Source organism: Olea europaea, chromosome 18 (assembly GCF_002742605.1).
Source record: "Olea europaea var. sylvestris chromosome 18, O_europaea_v1, whole genome shotgun sequence".
In the NCBI taxonomy this organism is placed as follows: Eukaryota; Viridiplantae; Streptophyta; class Magnoliopsida; order Lamiales; family Oleaceae; genus Olea; species Olea europaea.
The window spans coordinates 14,998,725-15,023,950 of record NC_036254.1 but is presented as its reverse complement, the minus strand read 5'-3'; the positions used below and the strand labels follow the sequence as shown (position 1 = coordinate 15,023,950).

General features: G+C 33.8%; 1 protein-coding gene across 1 annotated transcript; it reads left to right on the top strand.

Moving 5' to 3' along the window:
• Positions 1 to 12,251: 12,251 nt before the first annotated feature.
• Positions 12,252 to 22,458, top strand: LOC111367585. Its single transcript, XM_022988537.1, has 6 exons — positions 12,252 to 12,746; positions 12,847 to 12,895; positions 13,035 to 13,086; positions 19,936 to 20,102; positions 20,568 to 20,681; positions 21,970 to 22,458. The coding sequence occupies exons 1-6, from the start codon at positions 12,385 to 12,387 to the stop codon at positions 22,123 to 22,125; spliced, it is 900 nt and encodes a 299-aa protein (XP_022844305.1). The 5' UTR covers positions 12,252 to 12,384; the 3' UTR covers positions 22,126 to 22,458.
• The last annotated feature ends 2,768 nt before the right edge of the window (positions 22,459 to 25,226 follow it).

The following is a 25,226-nucleotide window of genomic DNA, read 5'->3' as shown; positions in this document are numbered from 1 at the left end:
TTTTCTTTCCTCTCGGTTATTTTTTCAAATATTACTATTGGAGTTATTAATTATCTCTATGTCTTTTGATTTGAGTAAGAACAAATTCCATTAAAATAGATGATTTTGCTCGAAAAAAATCATACATGGAGAAAAACCCCACAAATCTTTCTTCACTTGTGTGAAGTAATTCACTCCTATTCAAAATCTTCAGGGACGCCTTCTAGCGGTAATGTTAAGATTACATGTGTTATTCAATCAGTTTGTATTTATTTTCTAATATAGAGATATATATTACAAGATATACTCAATTATATTATTTATTTTTCCTCGTAATTTCTCTAAGTATATCCATACTGGTAATAGCGAAAATTTTACTGGGTAAACGGCACAGCAACAATAGACAAAATTGATAACAAATCTTGGTACATGGCCTGCAACAACTGTTTTAGACGGTCGAATATAGATTTTGGAGAAACGTATCTTTGTATTTTTTGCAAGAATCCCAATTTCAAAGCTATTTCTCGGTAAAATATACAAATAATTAATTACTTTTCATTTTTTACTTCATTTGGTGCATGTAAAATATTTACTTATGCATGATCTTTCTATTTCCCTTTATTACTCTTCCATCTACTAACACTGATTTCTTATTCACTTTAGGGCTAGAGCATATGTGCAGCTTTTAGATGTCACATGATCACTCAGCCCAAATGTAATTGGTGAACCAGCTGAGAAACTATTATTTACAACTTCACAGTCTCTGATGGAGGAAACTAAATTTGTAAGAAATCCAACCTAACTCAAACATTTTGTCATTCAATACATATTTTACTCGAATAAATTAATACAATTTAAAATTAACACACAGGCTTCAAAGACAAACTTCGAAGCAATCATTAAAAAAATGTAGGATACTGAACGAGATTTCTACTTAAAAGTATCGCAAAATGAACCTAATTCATCAAGTTACAGATTTGATATCATCTCTATAATAGACTTAGACCATGCAAGTCCAGGATAAGAAATCCAAACAAATATTGACCATACAAATCTTGAACCAAAAATTCAAACAAAGGTTGACAGTCAAGTTGTGGTTATAGCAGTTGGGAAAAATGCTAATACAGACTATTAAGAAGATTGGTCACCTCCAGCGGAAAAAGCCCTTTTCAAATCTTCCAATGATAGTTCCAGTTCGAAAATGGCTTGTGATGAAAGTATAAGTTCAGACACAAATTCATTTGCTCAAAAAGAAAAACTGGAATAAATGGTGGTCGAAATCTTTTCTGTGAAACCAACCTTTTGACAAGAGCATGCTATTTCATTTTGTGAAATTTGTCGTCTTTGTAAATTTGGTCTTGGAATTCTATTTTGTTAAGTACATGAAATTTCCTGATCAAAAGCTACCAAACAAAAAAGTGATGACAAATGATGTATATGGAATGTAATCCCTACATCGTCCATGCCAAAAACCAGTCATTATTTAGTTTATCTTGGCTATACTTTGTAATTAACGATGGTAATGAAGTTAATTTTTATTCTCTCTTATCTATCATTGACTGTAATCCAAACATATGATTAACTACGATGAATTTACAAATCACAATCAAGCACATCAATATGTATACTATTATCTTAATTATTTGCTGGATAGTTCCTTATCAATAATTCCATCTTCACATGTATTTTCAAACATATTCAATGCATACGCTAATCAAACCATAATTCATACACAGCTCGTGCATTGCACATAGCATAGACTAGTTTGTAGAAAATGGTAAAATTTTATTGTTCAATGAAAATATTTAATAATATATTTGATAGGCATTGACCCGTTGGTTGAACCACCAGGTCACTGGTTGAACCACTAACCCATTGACCCGTTGCATTGTCCGGGCCGAGTTTGATAATTATGCTTTTAATAGAGTTACGCCCTTTCATTTGCGTCTTGCGGTCTTGATTTGGACTTCTAGTGTACTTTGTATCATGTTCACACTGTTGAATAGAATGATCATGTCGGAAACTTTAGCTGCAATTATTTATTTTTTTTATAATGATTTTTTTTCTATTTGTTTATTTAAAGAGAATGGTAAATTAGTGATTTTACAATGCTTTAAATGAGAAAAAAGATGATAATAACATTTTGAGTAATGAAGGAAAATAATGTGGACATTTTGTGCAAGAAGGCAAATGATATAAATGTTTTGCACTAATTACCTATATTTGATGGAAGAAATTGACTGGACGAGATGAAAGTGACAAATTCCGCAAGAAAAGATTGAAAAGAGGATGTAATTACCAAACTTGAAATGGTAGAAACGATTTGCACAATAAGCAAATGACAAAATGATGGTGTAATTGCCGAATTTGAAATGATAAAAAAGATTTATGCAATAAGCAAATGAAAAGCACGTTTTGCGTTAACTAGAGATGTCAATTCGGCTCGTTGGCTCAAGCGATCCGCCGCTCTGCTCATAAAATGTTCGAGCCGGCTCGACTTGAGGTACGGGCCTAGCCTCATTTTTGGGTGTTGGCTCGAGCTTGAGCCGGCCCATGTGACTCGATCGAGACATGGTATATAGGGCCATTTTGGCCCGTAGCTACCATATTTTAATCATCTATTCATATTTTAACAATTTTTTATTTCCCGTTTTGACTGGCATGATATACTTCATGCTAAATGGGAGGGGAAAAGGACCAAGTCGCCACTATCATTAGTACGGCTAAGATTGATTTCTCGTTACTTTGAGAGAGTATTTTGTAGCATTTGTTAGAATTTTAATGGAACTCTAAATCTCAAAACTTGAAAACCTAATTAATTTATTGTCAAGATCCTTTATGTCAAATCACCAAGAGAATTATTAAATTCGGAACATACCTTAATTCATTGGGAATGATTCTTAAATATTGGATTTTGATTCTAGTCTTGATCTTGAATATTGACCCCTTTTTGATTCTTGAGTCTTGATCTTAATTTTGGCTTTTTGCTCCATAGTCTTGATTTTTGAATTCTTTCATCTTGATCTTGATTGTAGATTGCATGTTCTTGATTGTAGATTTGGGATCTTCTTTAATATGATTTATTTTGTATTCTTGTATTGATGGGATGACACAAATAATGAGAAGTTGCTTATGAATTGGGGACCATAACCCTATATATAATTTTACATATGTATTTCGTCCATTATGAAATACAATTTTAAAGGAATCTAGTCTCTACACATATGCCCAAATCCCAATAACTTAAATTCCTTATTAGATCACTTTAATTTTTTGGTCTTAACATTTAGATATTCATTATACATAATTAATTACATATGTTGGTCTATATGGCAAATTAAATAATTTTTCAACAATCTCTCATTTGGGCTACATATGTTACCTTGTAAATATGTATAATCTTATTAGATCAAAAACTTTTGCTATCATAACCAAAAAATCTCCGAACAATCTTTTCTATCAATTATGTTAATATAGGATCAAAGCGGTTTGCGTCACAATTATTATAACTAAACTTTCAATGATCACATATATCAACACAATCAAATGACATAGATCAAGTGTGGATGTATAGCATTGAAATTACATGCAATGTGATCTAAATATGCTTCTTTTCAACTGGTCATACCTTATTTTTTAGTGAGATCAAACCAAAACTTTAATCAAAGTGAAACTGAACTGAATACTTTATTTTTTAATTAAATCAAATATCCATGGACAAAAAATATGTGACTAAAATAGACAACATCTGAACACAAGCTCCCACTAAACTGGCGTATCATGAAAAGATACAACACCCATGTCAGCATTATGCTCATGAAAGACTTTGGATGGCCTTGTAAATGGATCCATAATTGTAGAGTTTGTCTAATATGTTTTATAGAACCTGACCACTCTGAATTCCTTCCTTAACAATTAGGAACTTAATCTCTATAAACTTTGGCATCATCAAGCTCCTATTAGAATACAAGACTGAATATCCAATGATCTCCAATTGGTCTTATTTTTTTGTATATGATCATGTAATCCTTAGTTTTCTGTAGATACCAATTTCCATAATTGGATTCTATCCAAATATCCATCCCAAGGTAACTTAAATATCTATCTAGCATTCCAACAATGAATGCTATATTCGAAGTGTGCAATCCTAAGCAAAATTTAAACTTAGAACGACTGAAGCACAGTGAATTTTCTGTATTTTTTTTTTAAGTTTACCCTAAGGGCATTAATTGAGACTAAACTTATTTTCCATTGTAATAGGAATATCACATGGTTTTCGTATTTGCATCCCAAATCCTTTAAGAACTTTATTGATATAGCTCTTTTATAATAAATCAAAAATGCCTGAAGAATGATATCAGTGTACCTACATTCTTAATACAAAAGAAGCGTTACCAAGATTTTTTATTTCAAAATTTCATGACAGAAATCTTTTTGTTTTCGTGCAATAAACTTATATCGTTGCAGGCAAGCAATTTGTCATTGACGTGTAATACCAGAAAATATACTTATTCCTATAGAACTTGTGATATATACAATCATCAACTGAATTCATCTCAAAACCAAATAATATAATTATTTGATGATATTTGTAATGCCATTGATGAAAAATCTGCTCAAGCCCATAGATGAAATTCTTTAATTTGTAAACCACTTGAAGTAACTTAAGATCAAAATGTATCACAAATGTCATAGTAGTCCTAAAATAGTCTTTCATAGAAATCGAAGAGAATGTCTCTTTAATGTCATGCTTTCCTTTTCAATAAAGTCATTTGCAACACGACGAGCCTTATATTTCTCCATATCACCCTTCGAATCCCTCTTGATTTTAAATATCCATTTACAACCAATGAGCTTTGTACTTTCAGGCAATGGGATGAGTTCCCAAACATCATTATCTTCCATGGATTTTATCTTTTTTATTCATGGCATCAATCCACTCATGAGAATTATTCATTTGCATGGTTTGATGAAAGTTGAGTGATCATATATTCTTTCATCAATTCAATGCCATGCTTATTTTCTTGGAGAAGATTATAAAGTCATCAGAATTGCCTTTCTCTTTTCTCGAGTGGATTTTGTTAATGGTATTTGCTGTTGAGTTTGTTATTTTTGAACAATATCTTGATTGTATATAGGGAATTTTGTAATATTGTCTTGATCTAAAATTATTTTTTGAACAAAATCTAAAGAAAGAATTTGTCCCTGATCCTGATCATTGTCAATTGCAATAGAAGAATTATATACATATTCTTCCTGCAAGACAAAATCTTTAACCTTATCTCTTCCCACAAACTCTACATCCTCAAGGAATTGGACATTTTTAGTTTCAAAAATTGACCTGATAGTGTGATCTTTTATAAATTTGTAATTAATTGACAGTTGTTTCACTTGAAACTTTATTGAGAATTTAAGCTACAGTCTTTAGTGCTTCTTCTTAGAGAAATTCTGGTAAGGTGAAATGACTAATCACACTTCTTACCGTGTCCTTAAATGCTCCGTTTCGTCTCTCAATAATATCATTCATGTTAGGGAACCCTAGCATGGTGTACTGTGGGATGATTCCATATTCCTCTAAAAAATTTAGCAAAAGGCTCTAGACGTTGTTCTCCTGATCTGTCATATCTGCCATAGTATTCTCCATTACGACCAGATCTGACGTGTTTTATTCTTTTGGTGAGTTGGTTTTTACCTTGAGTCTTGTATGCCTTGAACATGTCCAGTGTTTCGAATTTCTCATAGATTAGACAAAGTTAGCCATAGTGAGAAAAATTGATCTATGAACAAAATAAATTACTGTTAACCATTCCAAGAAGTCAAAGGAAATGACCCACAGATATCCGTATAAATTAATTTTAAGATATTCGAAGTCCTGGTGGTACCTAATCTCCTTATGTTTATTTGTTTCCCCTTAATGTAATTAACATAAACACTTAAGTCTGAAAAATTAAGAGGATCAAGAATTTCTTTTAACACAAGATTTTCAATTCTCTTTTGAGAGATATGACATAATCCTTTGTGCCATAACGAAATAGAATTCTAAATAGTTAATTTATATTTAATACCACGTGAATTCATATGTAAGATTTCTTTATAAGAGGCAACGGTGTTAAGCATATATATGTTATCATAATAGAATAAAGAACTAGTACCCACAATATTTGAATTAAGAAAAGATCAAAATGACTATTTCCAATTGAATAAGAGTAACCAAATATGTCCAATGTAAAAAATGAAAATCAAATTTCGTCTAAAAGACCGTAACTTAAATATCTTGCTCAAATTCAAATGATAGCCGGTCTTTAATGATAACCTAAAAGGCCCTATAGCCTCAACTTTAATTGATTTGCCATCACCCCATATGGATGAATCTTTCAACATCAATTGACTTTTGACAGGTCAGGCAACCCCATATAGACACACTTATATAAGTAGTGGCACTAGAATTATCCACCAAATATATCTTTGATATTCAAACAAAATTAAACACAGAACAAACCAAAGTGAGAAGTGTATTTTTCTTTACACTCCAAGCGTGCTATTTAGTACAATCTCCTTATTGTATTCTAGATTTTCACAAAAGTAATAGTTAGATAAGTTATCCTTTTCAGGCTTGTGCTATTTCTTTTGAACTGAACCAGATGCAGCTTCCTTATTTTAACCTGTCCTTATAGGTACTTTCCAAATGAGTACTTCTAGTTCTATCTTGTTTTAGACTTTCTTCTTCTTGCAAACAATATGAAATGAGCTCATCAAAGTCCACTTCCCCCTTTTGACAGATGTAACTAACCTTAAATTAATCAAATTGTGCATGAAAAAAAAATCAAACTAAATGCACAAGCAAGTTATTAGACAGCTCAAACTTTAATGCCTTTTGTTTTGAAGCGAGATAAGACTTATCCTTGATGTTCTCTCTTATTTTTTAATTGGCCTTATACTTTATGAAATCAAGTTCGTCGGAAGCGTACTAGTTTTAGCCTTATTACCTCTTGGAAAGCGTTTTTTAAGTTTCTTTAAGACATTTCTTTATAGTAGTTACCTTATCAGACACAACACCCTGAATATTGTAGAAATTCCACGCTTCATGATCATAAGACTAATGCAATTTGAACGATCCCACTTATCCAAGTCCCTTTTTATTAGTGAAACTCTTATCAATAAGAGTAGTGGATTGTTTAGCTCTTAACTTAAGGTCCAGATCCATGTCGTCAAGAACGATGCAAATGTTCTCTTTCCAACCTTAAACTTTGGTTCAAACACATGAATCGAATTAATGTTGGCAAATATTGCAGAAGTTGATAGATTAAAAGAATAGAGAACATAAGCCTAAATAAAATGTTCACATTAAAATCCGTACTCGACAATCAATAATTTCAACTAATGATGCTCCTCATCACGAGAGACTGAGCACAACATTGATATTTAGTTTTGAACAAAAATATCAACTTGTAAGTAGTACTCTTTGTGTAGTAATCAAATGTTCACAATAAATCCGATCAAACAGCAAGCCTATCTTTGGACCGATTCAATGTTCACATAATAAAAACTTTACAATTATTACATATTTATTATTACAGATGTGCAAATAATTTGGCCGAATATTGACATTCTTTTAGAATTACGTACACAATCTTTCCAATATTCCAAATAAATTAATTTAGAATCGATTCTTGAATTTCTTCATCTCGATTCTTAATTGTAGATTGTCTGTTCTTGATTGTGAATTTAGAATCTTCCTCTTCAAATGCTTCCTCTTATATTTTTGTGTTGATGGGATGACATAAAAAATGAAAAGTTGTATATGAATTGAGGATCATAAACCTATATATAGTTTTCATATGCGTTTCACCAAGCATGAAATACAATTCTAAATGAGATACCCAAAATCACAATAACTTAAATTCCTTATTAGATCACTTTAATTTTTTGGGCTTAACTTTAAGATAGTCATTATATTAATTACATATGTCTGCCCACATGACAAATTAAATAATTTCCAAACAGCATTTATTTTGCTTGTGGTCTCTATTTGTAAACACTACATGTGTGCATTTCACTTGACAACATTGTCAAATAATACAAGCTAATGGCCAATGAAGATGTCACCGTAGATCCACGGTTCATTCAGAGTAGCAAGTTTGTTAAACTCAAATCTAGAGGCCACTAATTGATGTACATAAACATGAGTGCAATCATTATAATTTCAAAAAAGATATAATAAAGTGGGAAACTAGATTCTGCAGCCTAATCGATGCCCAAAATTATAGTCTAAACAGAAGCCTTACTGCTTCTTCATTTGTTTTTTTTAATTAAAAAGCATACTTCAGCTAACGATTTTTCAAGTTTGATTATGAAGGCCAAAGAAATCATTCTTTTAGATGTGCAAGCCATTAACTAGAATTCTTCTTTAGGTTCCGTTTGGGAGTGATTTTTCATCTCAAAAAATCGATTTTTTTTTACCCTTATTTCACTATTTTAACCCCTTATTTCACTATTCTAACCGTAATTTTTGACTTCTTCTCTCACAAATGACCTCACTTTTCTTCTAATGATAAAAAAATTAATTCTCAAAATCACTACCGAATAGACCCCTAGTCTTATTCTATTCAATTTCCTCTAGAGTTTAGAGGTCAAACTCCCATTAATTCTACACTAAAGGGTGATGCTACAATACATCAGGGTGTTTATCTCGATATCCATCACCTCACATGGAGGGGAATCTATTTTGAATAAAATATAATTTATCCAAAATGTGTCCGCCTCAACACTTGAATGGATATCACATTATATAACAAGTGGTATATTTCAACACTAAAAGGCTGCTAGCTACTTGTTGCGTGCAAGCAGGTAAGCATGTGCACGCAAATGCTTGCATTGTTTAGGGATGCATAAGGATGTCAACGAGCTGAACCGAGTCGGCTCGCTCGGGCTTGGCTCGAGCTTTTTTAAATGAGCTTTTTTCGAGTTCGAGCTGAGCCGAGCAAAATCTTGGTCGAAAAAACAAGGCTCAGCTCGAGCTTTGGGCTCAGGCTTTGTCGAGCCGAGCCGACTCGATTTTTTTTATTATTATTATTTATAATAACAATATTACGAATCTAACATTTTCTTATAAAATTAAAAAATTGCATAATTTATACGAGTTACAAATCAAATAAAAATTACAACTTATAAAATTGCATTACAACTTACAATCCTCCTCCTTTTTTGGGTTTGGGACCGGCTACATGACGTAGGCGGAGTTAAAATTGTACACGAATAAAATATTTCGTGTACAATTTTTATTGAAACAAATAAATTTAAAAATTACGTATTGTTTTGAAATAAATTATTTTAAAAATTTACAACATTCTATGTTTGGATCTGCTGCAACTCTTCGACCAGTATACTGTCAATATGTTCCTGAACACGTAATTATGCACATTCCCAATCATTCAAGCATATTAAAGCTTCCAACATATTTTCTTTTAGTTTTGAATGTTCATCTGATAAAATTCGACCACCTAAATTGAATGCAGCCTCTGATGCTACCGTAGACACCGGAGGTGTTAGTAGATCACGTGCAATTTTTGATACAATTGGATACTGTTTTTCATTACACCTTCACTAATTTAAAAGACTAAATTCCTATAATTCTTTTTCAGGTAATACACTGCGAACATCCACGCACATATACCTAGCTAACTCGGAGGAAATTTCAAAATTTGTAACACCGACATTTATCGCTCTAGACATTGATGAACTAGAACTAAACGAGGGAACACTTGTATTGTGTTCCAAAAAATTTCATAAATTATCTGAATTTATTGAAATATTTCTTGAAAAAGAATTTTGAGAAGTAGAACTACATTGGTCTTCTTTATCAGCATAATAATTATACATTTCAGATAACGTAGATTCTATATTCACATGTGATAATTTCATATTCATGAAATTTGAAATCCCCTTTACAGTGGCTATTGTGCCATTTAAATTAAGTCGAAAGTCCATTACTGAAGCTAAAATAAATAAAGAGGGAAATTCTTCCCAATATTTATTAAATTTTAATTTCATAGAGCAAACTAAGTCAGAAAAAAGGGCAAACTCCTGTATTTATGAAATGTTTGTGAAATGTAAAAAAAAAATGTTGTAAAACAAGTAAAGATGTAGGGTAATATACTCCACTACATTCCTTTGTAGTATCGAAAAAGGATTTTAAAAAAAATTTCATGTTAAATGCAAGAGACCAGTCCCAATCTTCTAAATTATGTTCAGGTCCGTATGTATGCCTATCATTATGATATGATGAAATCACTTTATCGTAATTTTCACACGAATGTAACATAAGAGATGTAGAATTACATCTATGTGTTACATCAGTGACAAATTATTTCTCCTGCAAGTCATACTCTCCACACAAACTGTTAAATTCTTATTTTCTTGCCGGTGACATAGTAATAAAATTTATTGCTTGTCTAATTTTATCTAAAGGAGAATTTATATGTTCTAATCCAGCTTTTATAATTAAATTGATAATATGACATACACAACGTTTATGAAAAAATAAAATTCCAAATGAAGGGTTAAGTTCATTAATAAATCTTTCGATAACACCTTTGTTCACACTAGTATTATCAAAAGTAAAATTTCGAATCATATCTTACATACCATATTCCTGTATAATATTTTTTAAAATCATGTATATGTTAGTGGCATTATGAGGATATTCTATACATCTAAATGCAATAATCATTTTATGTAAAAGCCATAGGTAATCAATATAATGAGCCGTAGCAGCAATATAACATTTTCTATTACCACCGGTTCATAAATCAGATGTAAATGATATAACACTATTAAAAGTTTTTAGACTTTCAATAGCAACTTGTTTTCTTTTGTTATATAATTTTATAGTATCTGAACAAAGAGTATTTCTACAATAAGAAGAATACTTGGGTTGGAGATATTTCTGCACAAGTCGGGTAAAGTGTACTGAGTCTATCATCGTAAGCGACATCTCCACTGTAGCCACGTATGCAGTCATTCCTTCACGAAATCTTTCCTGTGAATATACAAAGGTGGAAATAGTAGAACAAAAACCACCAAAAACTACTTCGGTCTGTTTTGAGTTAAGATCGACTCGTTTCGTTTTGCAACTCCTTAATATGTGTCTATTCAAATGTGTTGTGCTCGAACCGAGCTTCTAACTAAGTTCTTTACTACAGTAATTGCAACATGCTTTCCAAATATCCACTCCATTTTGAACACCAACTTTTTTACGTGTCATATGTTGTCAATAATCGGATGATTCTTTTTTCAACCTTTTAATTTCGAGTACTTCTTCCTCATCAATATTCTCCAAATCAATTGGAATATTTCGAGATGTATCGTCGTAACTGGATGGAGTACTCGAGCTACCCGTAAACTGATTAAACTCTTCACTAGTAAAATCCATCTATAACTAGTATAATATAAAATAAATAATATTAGAGTATGACTGTATGAGAGTGAAAGAAATTGAATATGAGATTGAGAACAAAAAAATTAGAGTTGAAACTTGAATATATAATACCGCAAGTTAAAATCGATTGAAAAAATTGATTTGAAACTAAAAAATTTACCTCATATTTATAGCAAAAAAAAAAAATCAATTTTACCTCCACATTTGAAATTCAAATTTGAATTTTGAATTTCAAATATTAACGGACCTCGTAAATTAAATTTCATCAGTAAAAAAATCGATTAAGGTAGCACCTAGCTCAGCTGCTGCCTAAAGGCAGCTGATGCCATCGTTACAGGCAATATAGATGTCTGTAACGACAGCTTGACTATGTACATATATATTAATTTTTATTTATTTATTTATTTTTTACGAGTCGGCCCATTGTGGCTGGGTGAGCCACACGGGCCGACTCGGGCCAACGCCCCAAAATAAGGTTCGGCCCGAGCCTATGCTTGCTCCATCCGAGCCACAAACCGCCCGAGTCATCGAGCCAATTTGACATCCCTAGGGATGCATAATGCTGCATACGAGAAGGTTTTTTTAAAAAACAAAAAATTAACTTAAAAAAAACTTTCAAATTTCATGAATTTTTTATTATTATTATTTTTTTAAAAGGAGGCGGCTCAAGCGCCCCATGGCTCGGCTCAACAAGGCAAGACTCAAGTCGATCCTTACTTTTCACTGAGTGAACATTTTTTGCCCGAGTCGTGACTTTTGACACGTGATCTGATTCGATTCGACTCGGCTCATTTACACCTCAATTACCTTCAAAAAAAATTTCTAAGACCATGGCTGAAATTAACATTCAAATCGTTAGTCGCAGGACAGCGACTTTGAGCTATAGGAGTAGAAAATTGGATTCTGTTTGAGCTTCGGAAAACACGGTAAAATTGCATCCACCGGAGAGACGACCACAGGACGGAGAGATGGCTCATGTATTGAGGCCGCTAATACAGCTGCAGCGGTGGCACCACCATTGCTCCGCCGGCGCTGTATTTTATCGTATCCTAAACCACCACTTCCGTTCACCACGTTCATCCAACGAGCTTCTGTTCTTCACAGTCTTTCCCTCTATAAATCACCGCGTGCATTTCCGCTCACGCGCTCTTAAACAGCGTGATTTTCCTTCGCCGTCCGGTTCAAATGATAGCGGTAGCGATAGCGATAGCGACTCCTCCGAAATAATGAAGAAGAGCCGTAATGAGAAGAAGCGCGAGGCTCGCCGCGCCGTCCGCTGGGGCATGGAATTGGCCAGTTTCTCTCCTCTTCAAATCAAACGCATTCTCAGGTACCTTGTACGATATTACGAATTCACAATCACTCTTCGCTGCAAATTATGACAAAGTATCATGTTAAACTCTGGCTTTGGCTGGTTTATATGAATGCAGGGTGGCGTCGCTTGAACAAGAGGTTTTTGATGCTCTCATGCTAGTAAAGGTAGTTCTTTTAAGTTTCATCTATCTCAATAAACATGTATTTCATGATCTGAGCAAATTTAGTTTTGGTGTGTTTTATATTTTCTGTAATTTTGATGAGTTTTGTTTTGGTAGATAAATTGTTTGATTGTTTGTCTCAGAGACTAGGTCGTGATGTTCGAGAAGGGAAGCGAAGGCAATTCAATTATATAGGTGAGCAATGCCTAAAAGATCATTTTTTCTCGCACTTTTGGAGTCTTTACTCTTTAATTAATGATAAACTAGAATCCTCTGTTGCGTTTTCTTGATTAATAAAGCTTATGCAGATAAAAAAATAATAAGAAGAAGAACTATAATGTCTGCTGTGACTTGTGAGAAATTAATGAAGCCTTTTGAATGGATTTATCAATTTTCTAACATCAGTTGTGCAGACCAAATGTTCCAATATGGATGGCAAAAGCATGACATTTCAAGATATATTGAATAGAACCAAAGACTTCAGCTGGGAATTTGGCAGAATGACTGAGAGAAATTTTACTGAATTGCATTGCATTTGTTCTTGTACATTTAACCAGTATATATACCCATTATACACTCCTGTACAAAGATGTAAACGAATATTATACACTGCCATTGGCATGTGGGGAAAAAAAATAGAATTCCAGAAATGCCGCTGCAGAAAAAAACAGAAAATTAACTACAAGATTCTTCTAGAAAATCCTTCTACTGAATGTGCTGCTGACTAACGTGATTCTCCAACTCGGCAGCTTCATCAGCATCTAATAGCTCCTGCAAGATGGGGAGTATATGTCCATTACTCCCATCTTGAGCATACATGAATAAAAACTTTGAGAACTTAAGGCTTTGGTTAGAATGTCAGCTATCTGTGATCTGCTGGGCACATGTTTAATGATGATGCTTCCATCTTGAATCTTATCTCTTATTAAGTGACAATCAAGTTCTATATGCTTAGTCCTCTCATGAAAAACCGGGTTTGTGGCAATATGTACAGTAGATTTATTATCACAATACAAGAAGGCAGCTTGAGGATGGGCTACCTCCAAGTCTTTGAGAAAATATTGGAGCCATGTCAATTCACAACACAAATTGGCCATGGCTATACTCTGACTCTGAAGAAGATCTGGAAACAACCCGATGTTTCTTGGATTTCCAAGACACTAGTGACTCACCAAGTAAAACACAATATCTTGTCACTGACCGCTTGGTGTCAGGACAAGCATCCCAATTAGAATCGCAATATCCATGTAGTTGCAGCCTTGAATTTGTTGGATAAAATGACCCTTGGCCTGGAGCTCTTTTGACATAACTTAAAACTTTGTGTGCTGTGTGTAGATGTGGTACCCGAGGATTATCCATGAACTGGCTCAATAGCTGAACCGAGTATGAAATATCAAGCCTAGTTATGGTTAAATATAGTAATCGTCCAACTAATCTTCTGTAGAGTGTTGGGTCAGGAAGAAGCTCTTCTTCATCTTTGGTCAACTTTATATTCTGATCTGAAGGAATTCTAACGGGTGCTGAACCAATTGTCCCTAAGTCACTTAATATGTCGAGGGCATACTTCCGTTGGCATATTTGAATACCCTGTGCAGTCCTTGCCACTTGTATGCCAAGTATTTTAATTTGCCAAGGTCTTTGATTTTAAATTTGTCATGAAAGGAAGCTTTGAGGTGATTAATTGTATCAATGGAGTTACTAGCCACAATGTTGTCAACATATACTAAGACAGTAGTAAAGGAATTACCTGTGCTCTTAGTGAATAGGTTGTAATTTGCCTTAGATTGGATGTACCCTTGTTCAGTGATAAACTTAGAGAGTTTAGAATACCATTGGCGTGATGCTTGCTTTAGCCCATAGAAGCTCTTCTTGAGTCGACAAACTTTCTTGCTATCACCATTTGAATATCCCGGGGGATGTTCCATATACAACTCTTCATCTAACTCACCATGCAAGAGCATATTATTAACATCAAATTGGAAAAGATTCCATCCCTTTATGGCTGCTATAGCCAACAAAGTTCTGATTGTGACAAATTTTGCTACCGGTGAAAAGGTCTAATGGTAATCAAAACCTTCTTGTTGTGTATACACCTTGGCAAAAAGTCTTGCTTTGAATCTTTCTATGCTACCATCAGAATTTGATTTTGTACAACCATTTGCACCCTGTTGCTTTCTTATCAGGAGGTAAGTCAACTAGAATATAAGTGTCATTAAGTTCAAGAGCTTTAATCCCTGCTTTCATGGCTGCACACCATTCTGTTGAATTTTTGCTTCCTGGTAACTTCTAGGTTCTGATTGTGTAGTGACAGAGGATACAAAAGCTCTATGTGAAGTTGACCAATTTTCACATGAAACACTAGCACTAAGAGGAAACTGTTTACCTGGAAAATTTTGTTCCTTTTAGTTTGTCTGACTCTTGAGATGGGTGAAGACAGGCAGTCTGTTCACATATGAAGTCTTGGAGGTGTGCTGGTGCCCTTCGAATTCTTACAGACCTGCGGGGGTAATGAGTAATAGGGCTGGTGTTTGATGATGTATCACGAGTATTAGGACTTTAGGAATTATCTGTAAACTCAGATTGAGATTCATTATGATCAGAGATTTGTGGAACATCTTCCAAAAGGATGTGGGCTTTGAGGTTCTATTGGTGGTGGAATATGATTTTCTTTTGGTATAGATACTGGAACTATACTTTCATTGTAAGATATGGGATTTTGAGTGAAGTTTTCATTGTTTTGATTTGGTTGTGATTGGATGATGTTGATGGAATCTTTGAAAGGAAAAATTTTCTCATAGAAAATTACATTTCTAGAAACAAAAATCTTTTTGGTTTCAAGATCCAACAAAGTATATCCTTTGATCCCAAAAGGGTAGCCTATAAATACACATCTTTTTGCTCTAGGATCGAACTTTTGTCTTCCATTAACAATGGTTGATGCAAAAGCAAGACAACCAAAGACCTTGAGACGTAGATAGTTTGGCCTTTTGTTGAAGAGAATTTGATAAGGGCTTTGGTTATTCAATGTGGAAGATGGTGTCCTATTTTTGAGATATACGGTAGTTAAAACACAATGGTTCCAATATTTTAGATGAATTCCACTTTGAAACTTTAAAGCCCTAGCCGTGTTAAGAATGTGCTGGTGTTTCCTCTCAACCACAGCATTTTGGTGTTGTGTTTCAACACAAGTTTTATGATGTATGATACCCTTTTTGAGGTAAAAGTCCTTCATGTTGAATTCACCACCATTATCAGCTCGAATTATCTTAATTTTGGTTTCAAATTGTGTTTCCACCATAGCACAAAAGTTTTGAAGAGCAACTATAGCATCAGATTTTAGCTTCAACATACATGTCCAAGTGCAACGGCTAAAATCGTCCACAATGGTTAAAAAATATCTAGAATCATCACTCCCAATCTCACTGCAAGGGCCCTAAATATCACAATGTAATAATTCAAAGCAATTTTCAGTTTTATGAGTACTCATGGTAAAGGTAATTTATGCTATCCAGCTAGGGGACATAGAGCTGACTGTGTCATTGAAAGATTTGGAAACTGAATATCACCATCAATGCTAGAAATGGAATAAGAAAATTGCCCTAATCTAAAATGCCAAACATCAAAACCTTGTGCATTATTAGTTACTGAGGCTGAAATAGAAGTGGATGACAAAAGGTTTAATTTGGCCAAATGGTCTGATAAAGCTTAACGAGAGACCTCACGCTTCGTATGGTAGAGTTCTTCCTTAACTTCACCCATGCCAATTGTTCTCCAAACTGAAAGGTCCTGAATATCACAACAATAAGAAAAGAAAATCAGGCAAAAGTTGAACATTTGGGCTATTTTCTTGGTAGAAATAAGATTGTAAGAGAAGTTGGGCACACGGAGAACATCTTGAAGACTCAATGCATTTGTGATGTTTACTGTTCCTATGTGGGTGACAGGAACTTTATTGCCATTTGGTAGATCTACTGAGTAGCGGACTTCTGCTTGAATGGAAGAAAACAATGAGGTTGAACAGATCATATGATTTGTTGCCCCTGTGTCTAGAATCCAAGGTGTGTCCAATATGTTAGAAAATTTTGGTTTAGAGGCAGACATACACAAGGACATATTAGAAAGTTGATGTGCAGTAATATCAGAGGAGGAAGGAGTAACAATGCCTTGAACATTATTGACTGAGTAAGTGGGATATTGAGGAGTTGTGATAGATTTGAGGAGCGCCATAAGCTGAGAATATTGTTCCTGACTTAATGACACCCTAGATTTGTCATTCACCACTTCCTATGTAGAAGGCAAAGATGCAATGGACTAATTTGTTCTTCCCTCGAATTTGTGGCCTGATGGGTAACCATTGAGCTTGAAACACTTGTCTGCACCATGACCAGGAACTTGGTAGTAGGAACAAATTGGTTTTCCTGGGTTAGCTTTGAAGCATCTTTCAGTGGAGTGCCCTGAGATTTTACAAAAAGTGCAGTAATACCTGTCTTTATTCTGTGTTGAATTGTTTTGCTTCCCCCTTCTTTGTAATTGCCTCTGGTAAAGAGTGCCATAGACACAGATGTACATCCTTGAGTCCATATTTCTTTTCTCTTTTCTTCCTGTTGTATAATCGAATAAACCTCATTTAAACTAGGAAAGGGCTTAATCAATAAGATTTGTGCCTTGATCCCCTTATACGTATCGTTCAGACCCATTAGGAACTTCATCACCCAGTCCCTCTGTTGATTTCGAACCACAGTTTTTAATCCCCCGCAGCTGCAATTGGGAATGGCTCGTAATTCATCAGTTCATCCAAAAGGGTTTTGAGTTTAAAGAAATAAACACTTATAGGATCTTGATTTGCGTGGATATGCATTGTTTGATTTCGAAGATCTTAGATGCATTTTGTTGGGCAAAACGCTGCTCCAATTCAATCCAAAGCTGATGCACTGTCTCAGCGTAGGTGGTGCTGCATTTGATGTCAATAGCCATTGTGTTTTGCATTTAGGTAATCATGATATCGTTGCAACGTAGCCAATGTTCCATGAGCGGATCATTTGGATCTTCTGGCTTGTATATATTCCCATCGATGAAACCTAATTTGTTTTTGATCCATAATGCCCTTTTCATAGATGAAGCCCATGAATAATAGTTGCTGGCATCCAATATATGTAACCAACATGGCGATGGCGACGGCGACGGTGACAATCCCATTCGTTGCTTCCGATGAAATATGGGCTACTTGGTTGGGTAGGATCATGAGCAACAGTGTTTGAGCTACCAGATTAATAGATGTTTGGGTTTTGGCTTTGGGTTTGGGCTTGGATTGAGCTTGGGTTCCCGGCATTTGAATCTTGCATTTCTGGCTCTAATACCATTTCAAGAAATGTTGAATAGAACAAAAGACTTCAGCTGGGAATTTGGCAGAATGACTGAAAGATAAATTTTATTGAATTGCATTGCATTTGTTCTTGTACATTTAACCAGTATATATAGCCACTATACACTCCTATACAAAGACATAAACGAATATTATACACTGCCATCAGCATGTGGGAGAAAAACAGAATTCCAGAAATGCTGCTGCAGAAAATTAACTACAAGATTCTTCTAGAAAATCCTTCTGCTGAATGTGCTGCTGACTAACGTGATTCTCCAACTTGGCAGCTTCATCAGCATCTAATATAACAAGCTCGGTTGGTGGATTTATAAATTAAAACTAATACATAAGTGGGGTTTGTGAATGACAATTTGTCAGTCTCCATTTTATGGAGGCTGGTGTCTAGTATCATAAAAATTTGGGAATGATATGTCGTTGTGAATTCCAACAATTTTACCAGAAAGCTCTATATAAGCTTCTGCGATTCACATGAAATAAGATGGTATAGTAAAATTATGTGTGACTAAGAAATACTTGTCAGATGCACATTTCAAATGTCATATTAGTTTTAAGATACAGTTACATTAAGCTCCAATGAAGTTGAAGCGACCTTAAATGATTTGTGTTATTCATTAAATGTATAAAGTTTTATTTAGAACAAGACTTAGTTCGTTGTTTGTTGTACATGTTTGCAGTTTCCTGTCGAAAACATCGACTTGACAAATTTTTTATTGAATATTAGGATCCTCTCCGTTTGTCGTCACTTCATTTTTCTTCCATTAATGGCCTAAAATCAAATTGTAGCACCATTACAAAAGATAAAAACTATCCACATTCAAGTTCATGATTTGGAAAATAGGTTTCATATAGTGATAATTGGGATATTAATACATAGATATTGAATGGAGAAAGGCTAACTAAGAGGGTACATATCTGTGTGAATGTGTCTATACCTCTTTATTTTAATGTAAGAAGCTTTAGACCGACTATAAGTTCTAGCATCTTCTAATGCCAAAAGTTTCATTGAAATAGTTGAAGAGAAAAATATGGATGCTTGTAAAATTTCCAGGACACATGATTGCAAGGTTATTCTTCTAAATATGATTTGTGGAGCTCTAATTTTTGAAAGTCATGATCGATATAAATTTAAAGTTCGAAGGATACTGGTCTGCTAAAAAGGCCTACCCCAAGTGAAAAAGATCAAGTCCCAAAGACTTAAAAGGTTCTATTCAAGTCAGAAATGACAAATAATACACTAATTTTCTCGTATTCTTCAGTGGATTGAACAAGAAAACATAAAATGTTCCTGATATCTATGTACTGATCACTAATTAGTTAACAATATGTTGTTCAGTGGTACTGTTAATCTTGGTAGCAACAGCGGTTGTAAGATATCTCTTCTCATGACTTCATGTTATGGCATGAGTGGACTAGCCAGATAATTTTAATTCTTATTCAGCACAGTCCAATTGTCTTTAGTCCAGGGAAGCAGAATGCATTCTTGATGCTCTTTATAATATGTAGTTATGTTGCATGTTTGGCTAAGCATGTCAAAAAATGCATGTAGAGACATGTTTTTCAGAATAGATTTTTATAAGAACCTTTTAAGCTTATCCAAGCATGCTCATGAAAATGATACATTCTAAAAATGATGTGAATAACATCTTCCACTTCCGTGGTAGGAAGATTGCTTCGAGATGTGGAGCCTGAATTAATGGATGGTTTGATTCAGGCCACAAAAGATGGTGACCAGAGTAAGTTTCAGGAATTATGTGGTTCAGAGACACCGGAAACCAATGAAGAAGATGAACAACAACAAGAAAAAATTGAATCTGAGAATGATGACGAGGTATTTCTATTTGTTAACATTTTTACAACTCTTTTGTTGCCCTTTTAACTAGGTTGATGGTAAAAAGTAAAAATTCATATTAAATTTTTCCTCTTATAGTTCTTCTTTGTATCTAAAAGAAACGGATATACATTTTAGTTTTTAGGTAACATAAATGTGTTTCGTGATCTTGTCCTCTTTCTTCCAACATCAATGGTGGTTTCATCAATCTCAGCCTCCATGGTCAGGCACTCAGGTTACCTTCTGGTGGTTATGGTTGTGTATGTTTGGGAATTCTTGTACTGATTGATGTTCCTTGGTGCTTAATCCTTGCAAAGTGTTTTTATTGTCAATTCAGAGGTTGTTTAATTTGATTTATGTCTATTATAGACCCAATTCGATTTAATCATCATTTCATCAAAATTTGAAATATAAATAAATAATAACACGATACTTATCCTTACTTTCTTTCCTTCTTGTTTACAGGATTCTGAGTACAATGTTGATATAGCAATTAGATGGTTCGAGGGTCTGGTTAACAAGGACATAGGCATTACCAATGAAATTTATTCACTTCAGGGGGTTGAGTTTGATCGTCAGGTCAGTTTCTCCCCCCATTTGAAGCGTCAAGTAGAAACCACAAGCAGTGATACACTACTCTTGGTTATCTGAGAGAAGATATTAAATTTCTGGATCTATTGCTTTTAAGATTTATCTTGTGATGTTTATTTTGTTGTCACTAACTCTACAGGCTGATCCAAATATGTTGAACCACCTCATCTAAAATTCAAACGGTTAGATAGGCGACAAGTTTATTCATTTAAATTTTGTTCAACAAAATCAGTCAAGGTGTTAATTTATCTCACCTATCACACTTGACCAATTGAAAAGTTCTGTATTTGTGTGTGCACGGGCTTTTGTATCACTAGATCCTGTAAAACAAATGAAGTTGGCGCCTGATGGCTGTTGACTCTGCTGAACCCTACTGCAGGATAGCCAAATAGAATTTATAATCTGAATTCTGCACTTCTAGTTACAAATAAAAAATCAGCAGTGTTAGGATCTCTGATACTGCAAAGGCTCTTTGTAGTACCAGATTTTAGAGAAAAATGGTATCTTCACCTGATTGCTTCTTACTACCTGAATATCTGGTGTTTGTGACTGACATGACAAAAAATATCTGAATTTCCTTCCTACAAGGATTTAGAATTATAAAAAAGTGCTGAATGCTGATTATTGGAGGTATGGCTCATGTACTCATCTAGGGCTAGGTAGTTTATGGTTCATTGGTTCTCATCTTCCAAGCAGGAATGTCAGTGATGTAACGCCGAAGATGGTGTTCTGTCTCCTAAATGTTGTACCTCTAGGACCTAGTAAAACTAATGGAAGTTTGCCATGCAATAAAAGCTGGTGCTTTGATTAGGTTGTCTCATTTCTGTTTTTCTTTTCCTTCCTTATTTTTTGTCTCTGTCCTGAATCAACTAACCAAGATTAATTTCACCTCATCATTTTAGTAAATTTCTTGTGCACACTTAACTGTATAAGCAAACATCTACTCAATTACCTAGCTCTAGCTGCAAATTGATAGGCAAATGTGTTTCATTTTTGACTCCTGATTATATACTTAAATTTATTTGCTTTCGATTTTGGAGTACTTGAATTAATTTACAGTTTACAGGTACGTTTGTATTTAAATATGAATTATGTTATATATTGGTGTTGAATGGATTCCATTTCTTTACTCGACATGTGGAATGTTTGTAACAGTAACAGCATAATTTAGTCACCATAATCACGTTTAGTAGCATCTTAAAATGTAGTGTTTAAAGGTGTATCTTGTAGAGTTATTCTTGCTGATGGGAATTATTCTCCTGTCCTGCGACTCCAGGAACTACGGAAACTGTTACGTAAAGTACATTCTACGCAAGAGCAAGAGGGTCGGGTCAGTTCAGAGGGAAATGGTAAACCAGATGCTACAGTTGTAAGTGCTAGAAGATCCCTCGACCATTTTCTTCGGGGCCTTGTGAAGCAGCTTCCTGTTTGAATAAATATCGATTTCACTTTTGGATGCTTATATTCCACACCATGGGCCCAGGGAAGAAACTTGAGCACAAAGTCTACAAAGTTAGATGCTGCTTTTGCCATGTCTTGGGTTTGTTGCATTTCTAAGGTTATAGTTTGAGAGCTCATGTCCGGAGCGTCAGTGTTATTGACTCTCTTTTGATATTTCAGAACATGTGTTCTATTCTTTGCAGGTTTGTCTTATAATTACATGTTTATCAAATATTGAGTGAAAATTCTCGAAATGCCTTGGGACATGGTTTGACGAGTCATATATATACGGGAATGATGTACTGAGCACCAGTGCTTTTAAGTACCGATGATGTGTCATATAAATGCAATGGTGAATAAACTTATCACTTATGGTGGGCCTTCACATTTGAATTCAGTTTAAAATTCGTCAATTAATTCATATGACACATTATCGGTGCTTGTGAGAAATATGTATGAAGTTATATATGTATTTTAAATTCTAACTTGTGAGAAATTATGCCCTCAACGGCCGCAACAAATCATTTAATTAGATATTGCAACACTACAGACAGGAAATTTTTAGAAATTAAGACATTTATCTAAAAAAAAGGAAAAAAGAAGAAGAAAAGTCAAACATCACTTGAGAAGAATAAATTGATATTTGAAACTTTGTTTGATTGTTACTCAAAAAATATCTCAAAATATCTCAATGAAGTACAGTATCAAATCCAAATGATTTCACCAGAGATATTCAAGAAGAAAGTTACAGAAAATAATTGATTTTACTAAAGAAAGGTAATCAAGATATAATCATAAATTTTTTGAAAACTTTAGTAATTATTCTCGATGACGTCATACATGTATCTAGATAGCAAAATAGTTAAGAATTTATTGTCTTTAGAGAAAAATACAAGGGAGATGCTTAATAATTCAACCCCTTATCATATGATGACTTTCTTTCATTTATTCCCATCATTTTCCCTTTTGTACATAAGAAGCAAGGCATCTCTATGAACATTGCACCAAGAATATTGCTATCATTTCACTGAATGAAAGTGTAAATGGGATGATAATTTTTTCTTTTGAAAAGACAATTTTTATATGATTATATCTCGTCCATCCCGTTCTAAAAGTATCAAAAGGTATTGGACAATCTAAATCGCTAATCACATCAAAATGGGGTCAGGCATGGCCCATTTTAACGATCGAGTTATATTGGCTCGACTCTAGTGACTCATGTCCGGGTGGACTACCATTTAGGAAGCAAAAAGTAAATAAGAGAACTTATGTCAAAAACTAAAAGAAAAGAAATCCTAACTCTAACATGACTCAACTATACCGAGTCTCAATATAACATAAATAGATTGTGTCAGTTCAGAATCTGCTTGACTCAAACAAATTCAAAATCGAGTCCTGTTGATTCTACCTGGACCACTTGACACCCAACTCCCCATCTCCGTTCACAATGTAAAACCTATATGATAAAGCAGCAACAAAATATCCCCCACCCACTATGATTTGATGCCAATTTTACTTGATATGAAATGTTGTGTCCTTTTCAGTAATGCCATTACTTTCAACATACGAATAGGTGGGTGGTCGAATCTTGAAATATCTCTTCCTTTTTGTTCACAAATCAAAATAAACTTGTGGAGTTATAATAATATTGAGTGAATTGTCCAAATGATCACTGAATTTTACAAATAAATTTCAAAAGGGTCATTGAACTTTAAAAATCACCTAAATGATCACTGAACTTTGTAAAAGATTTCAACGAGGTTATTGAACTTTGCAAAAGGTTTTCCAAGGGAACCTTGAAATTCAGTGACCCTTGAAAAATCTTTTACAAAGTTCAGTGACCATTTAGGTGATTTTTAAAGTTCAGTGGCCCGGTAGAAACCTTTTGCAAAGTTCAATGATCATTTAAGTGATTTTTAAAATTCAGTGACCCCTTAAAAATATTTTGCAAAGTTCAGTGACCATTTGAACAATTCACTCAATTATATTAGTTAGAGCTATAAAGTAAGTTTAATCGGAAGTGTATGTTTTATTTTTAGAAGCTCATTCCGGCAAGATTTTTGAATCATGGGCTTGGCCATGTCATCTACAATATCCTCATTATAAATTAATCGTACGGTTGTAATTTATTCCAAGAAAAATAATTTTTTTGACACTTTAGTACGTTAAATAAAAGGGAAAATTATAGCAGTGGTCCCTAACCTTTTCATTTATTGTAGACTTTACCCTAACCTTCATTTTGTACTAACGAAAGTTCCTAACCTTTCATAAATATGCACTTGAGGTCTATTTGAGCGAAAATCGTCCAAAACACTATTAGTTTACCAGGACAATTAAGGAATCAATATCCAATAAAACCGTCCAAAAACATCGTTCAAAAAGATATGAACATCTAATAAAACCGTCGTGGTAACAAATAGTTGAAGGAATTTTTCCGGTCAACTGACGGTGTTTGGAATGGTTTTCGTCCAGATGGACCTCAAGTGCATATTTATGAAAGGTTAATGACCTTCACTAACACAAAATAAAGATTAAGGTAAAGTCTACAAAAAATAATAAGCATAGATGTCACAAATAGTTAAAATTGAAACTTTTAGGTGAGAATGCATGTTGAGATATGCACGTTAAAAATCTTGCAATGTACTGTTGCTACGGATGCTATGTTATTAAACCTAACACTAATTTGACTAACTATCAGTGAGTGGGGGACATAGAGATAAGATAGACCCACCCATATTTAAAGAATGCCAAATCTTATAAAAAAATATTGAATTTTGAAGAGTTTCCTATTTTCTTTCCGACTTTTTGAAGTTAAAGATGTTTGAAGTTTCACTTGTTTCAACATGTGAATGTATAAAATTAGCTTATTTGATAGAAATTAAATTTTAGATTTTAATATAAATCAAAAACAATAATTAATTTTAACTAAATATTTTATGAAATTTGTCACTTTCCAACCACCAAACAGAGACTTGAAATATCAACCTTAAAATTTACCTTTATTATTTACCGTTGTCTTAATATGAGTTATTAACATTTACGATCGTTCAAATAATTAGTAAAACCCTTTTGCCTATATCTCACTTTTTGAAG

Excerpts from the sequence above, each read along its gene's own strand:
- LOC111367585 (XM_022988537.1), top strand. The coding sequence starts at position 12,385 with ATGGCTCATGTATTGAGGCCGCTAATACAGCTGCAGCGGTGGCACCAC. Across the intron at positions 12,747-12,846 it reads CAAATCAAACGCATTCTCAG|GGTGGCGTCGCTTGAACAAG; the intron begins GTACCTTGTACG and ends ATATGAATGCAG. Across the intron at positions 12,896-13,034 it reads ATGCTCTCATGCTAGTAAAG|AGACTAGGTCGTGATGTTCG; the intron begins GTAGTTCTTTTA and ends TGTTTGTCTCAG.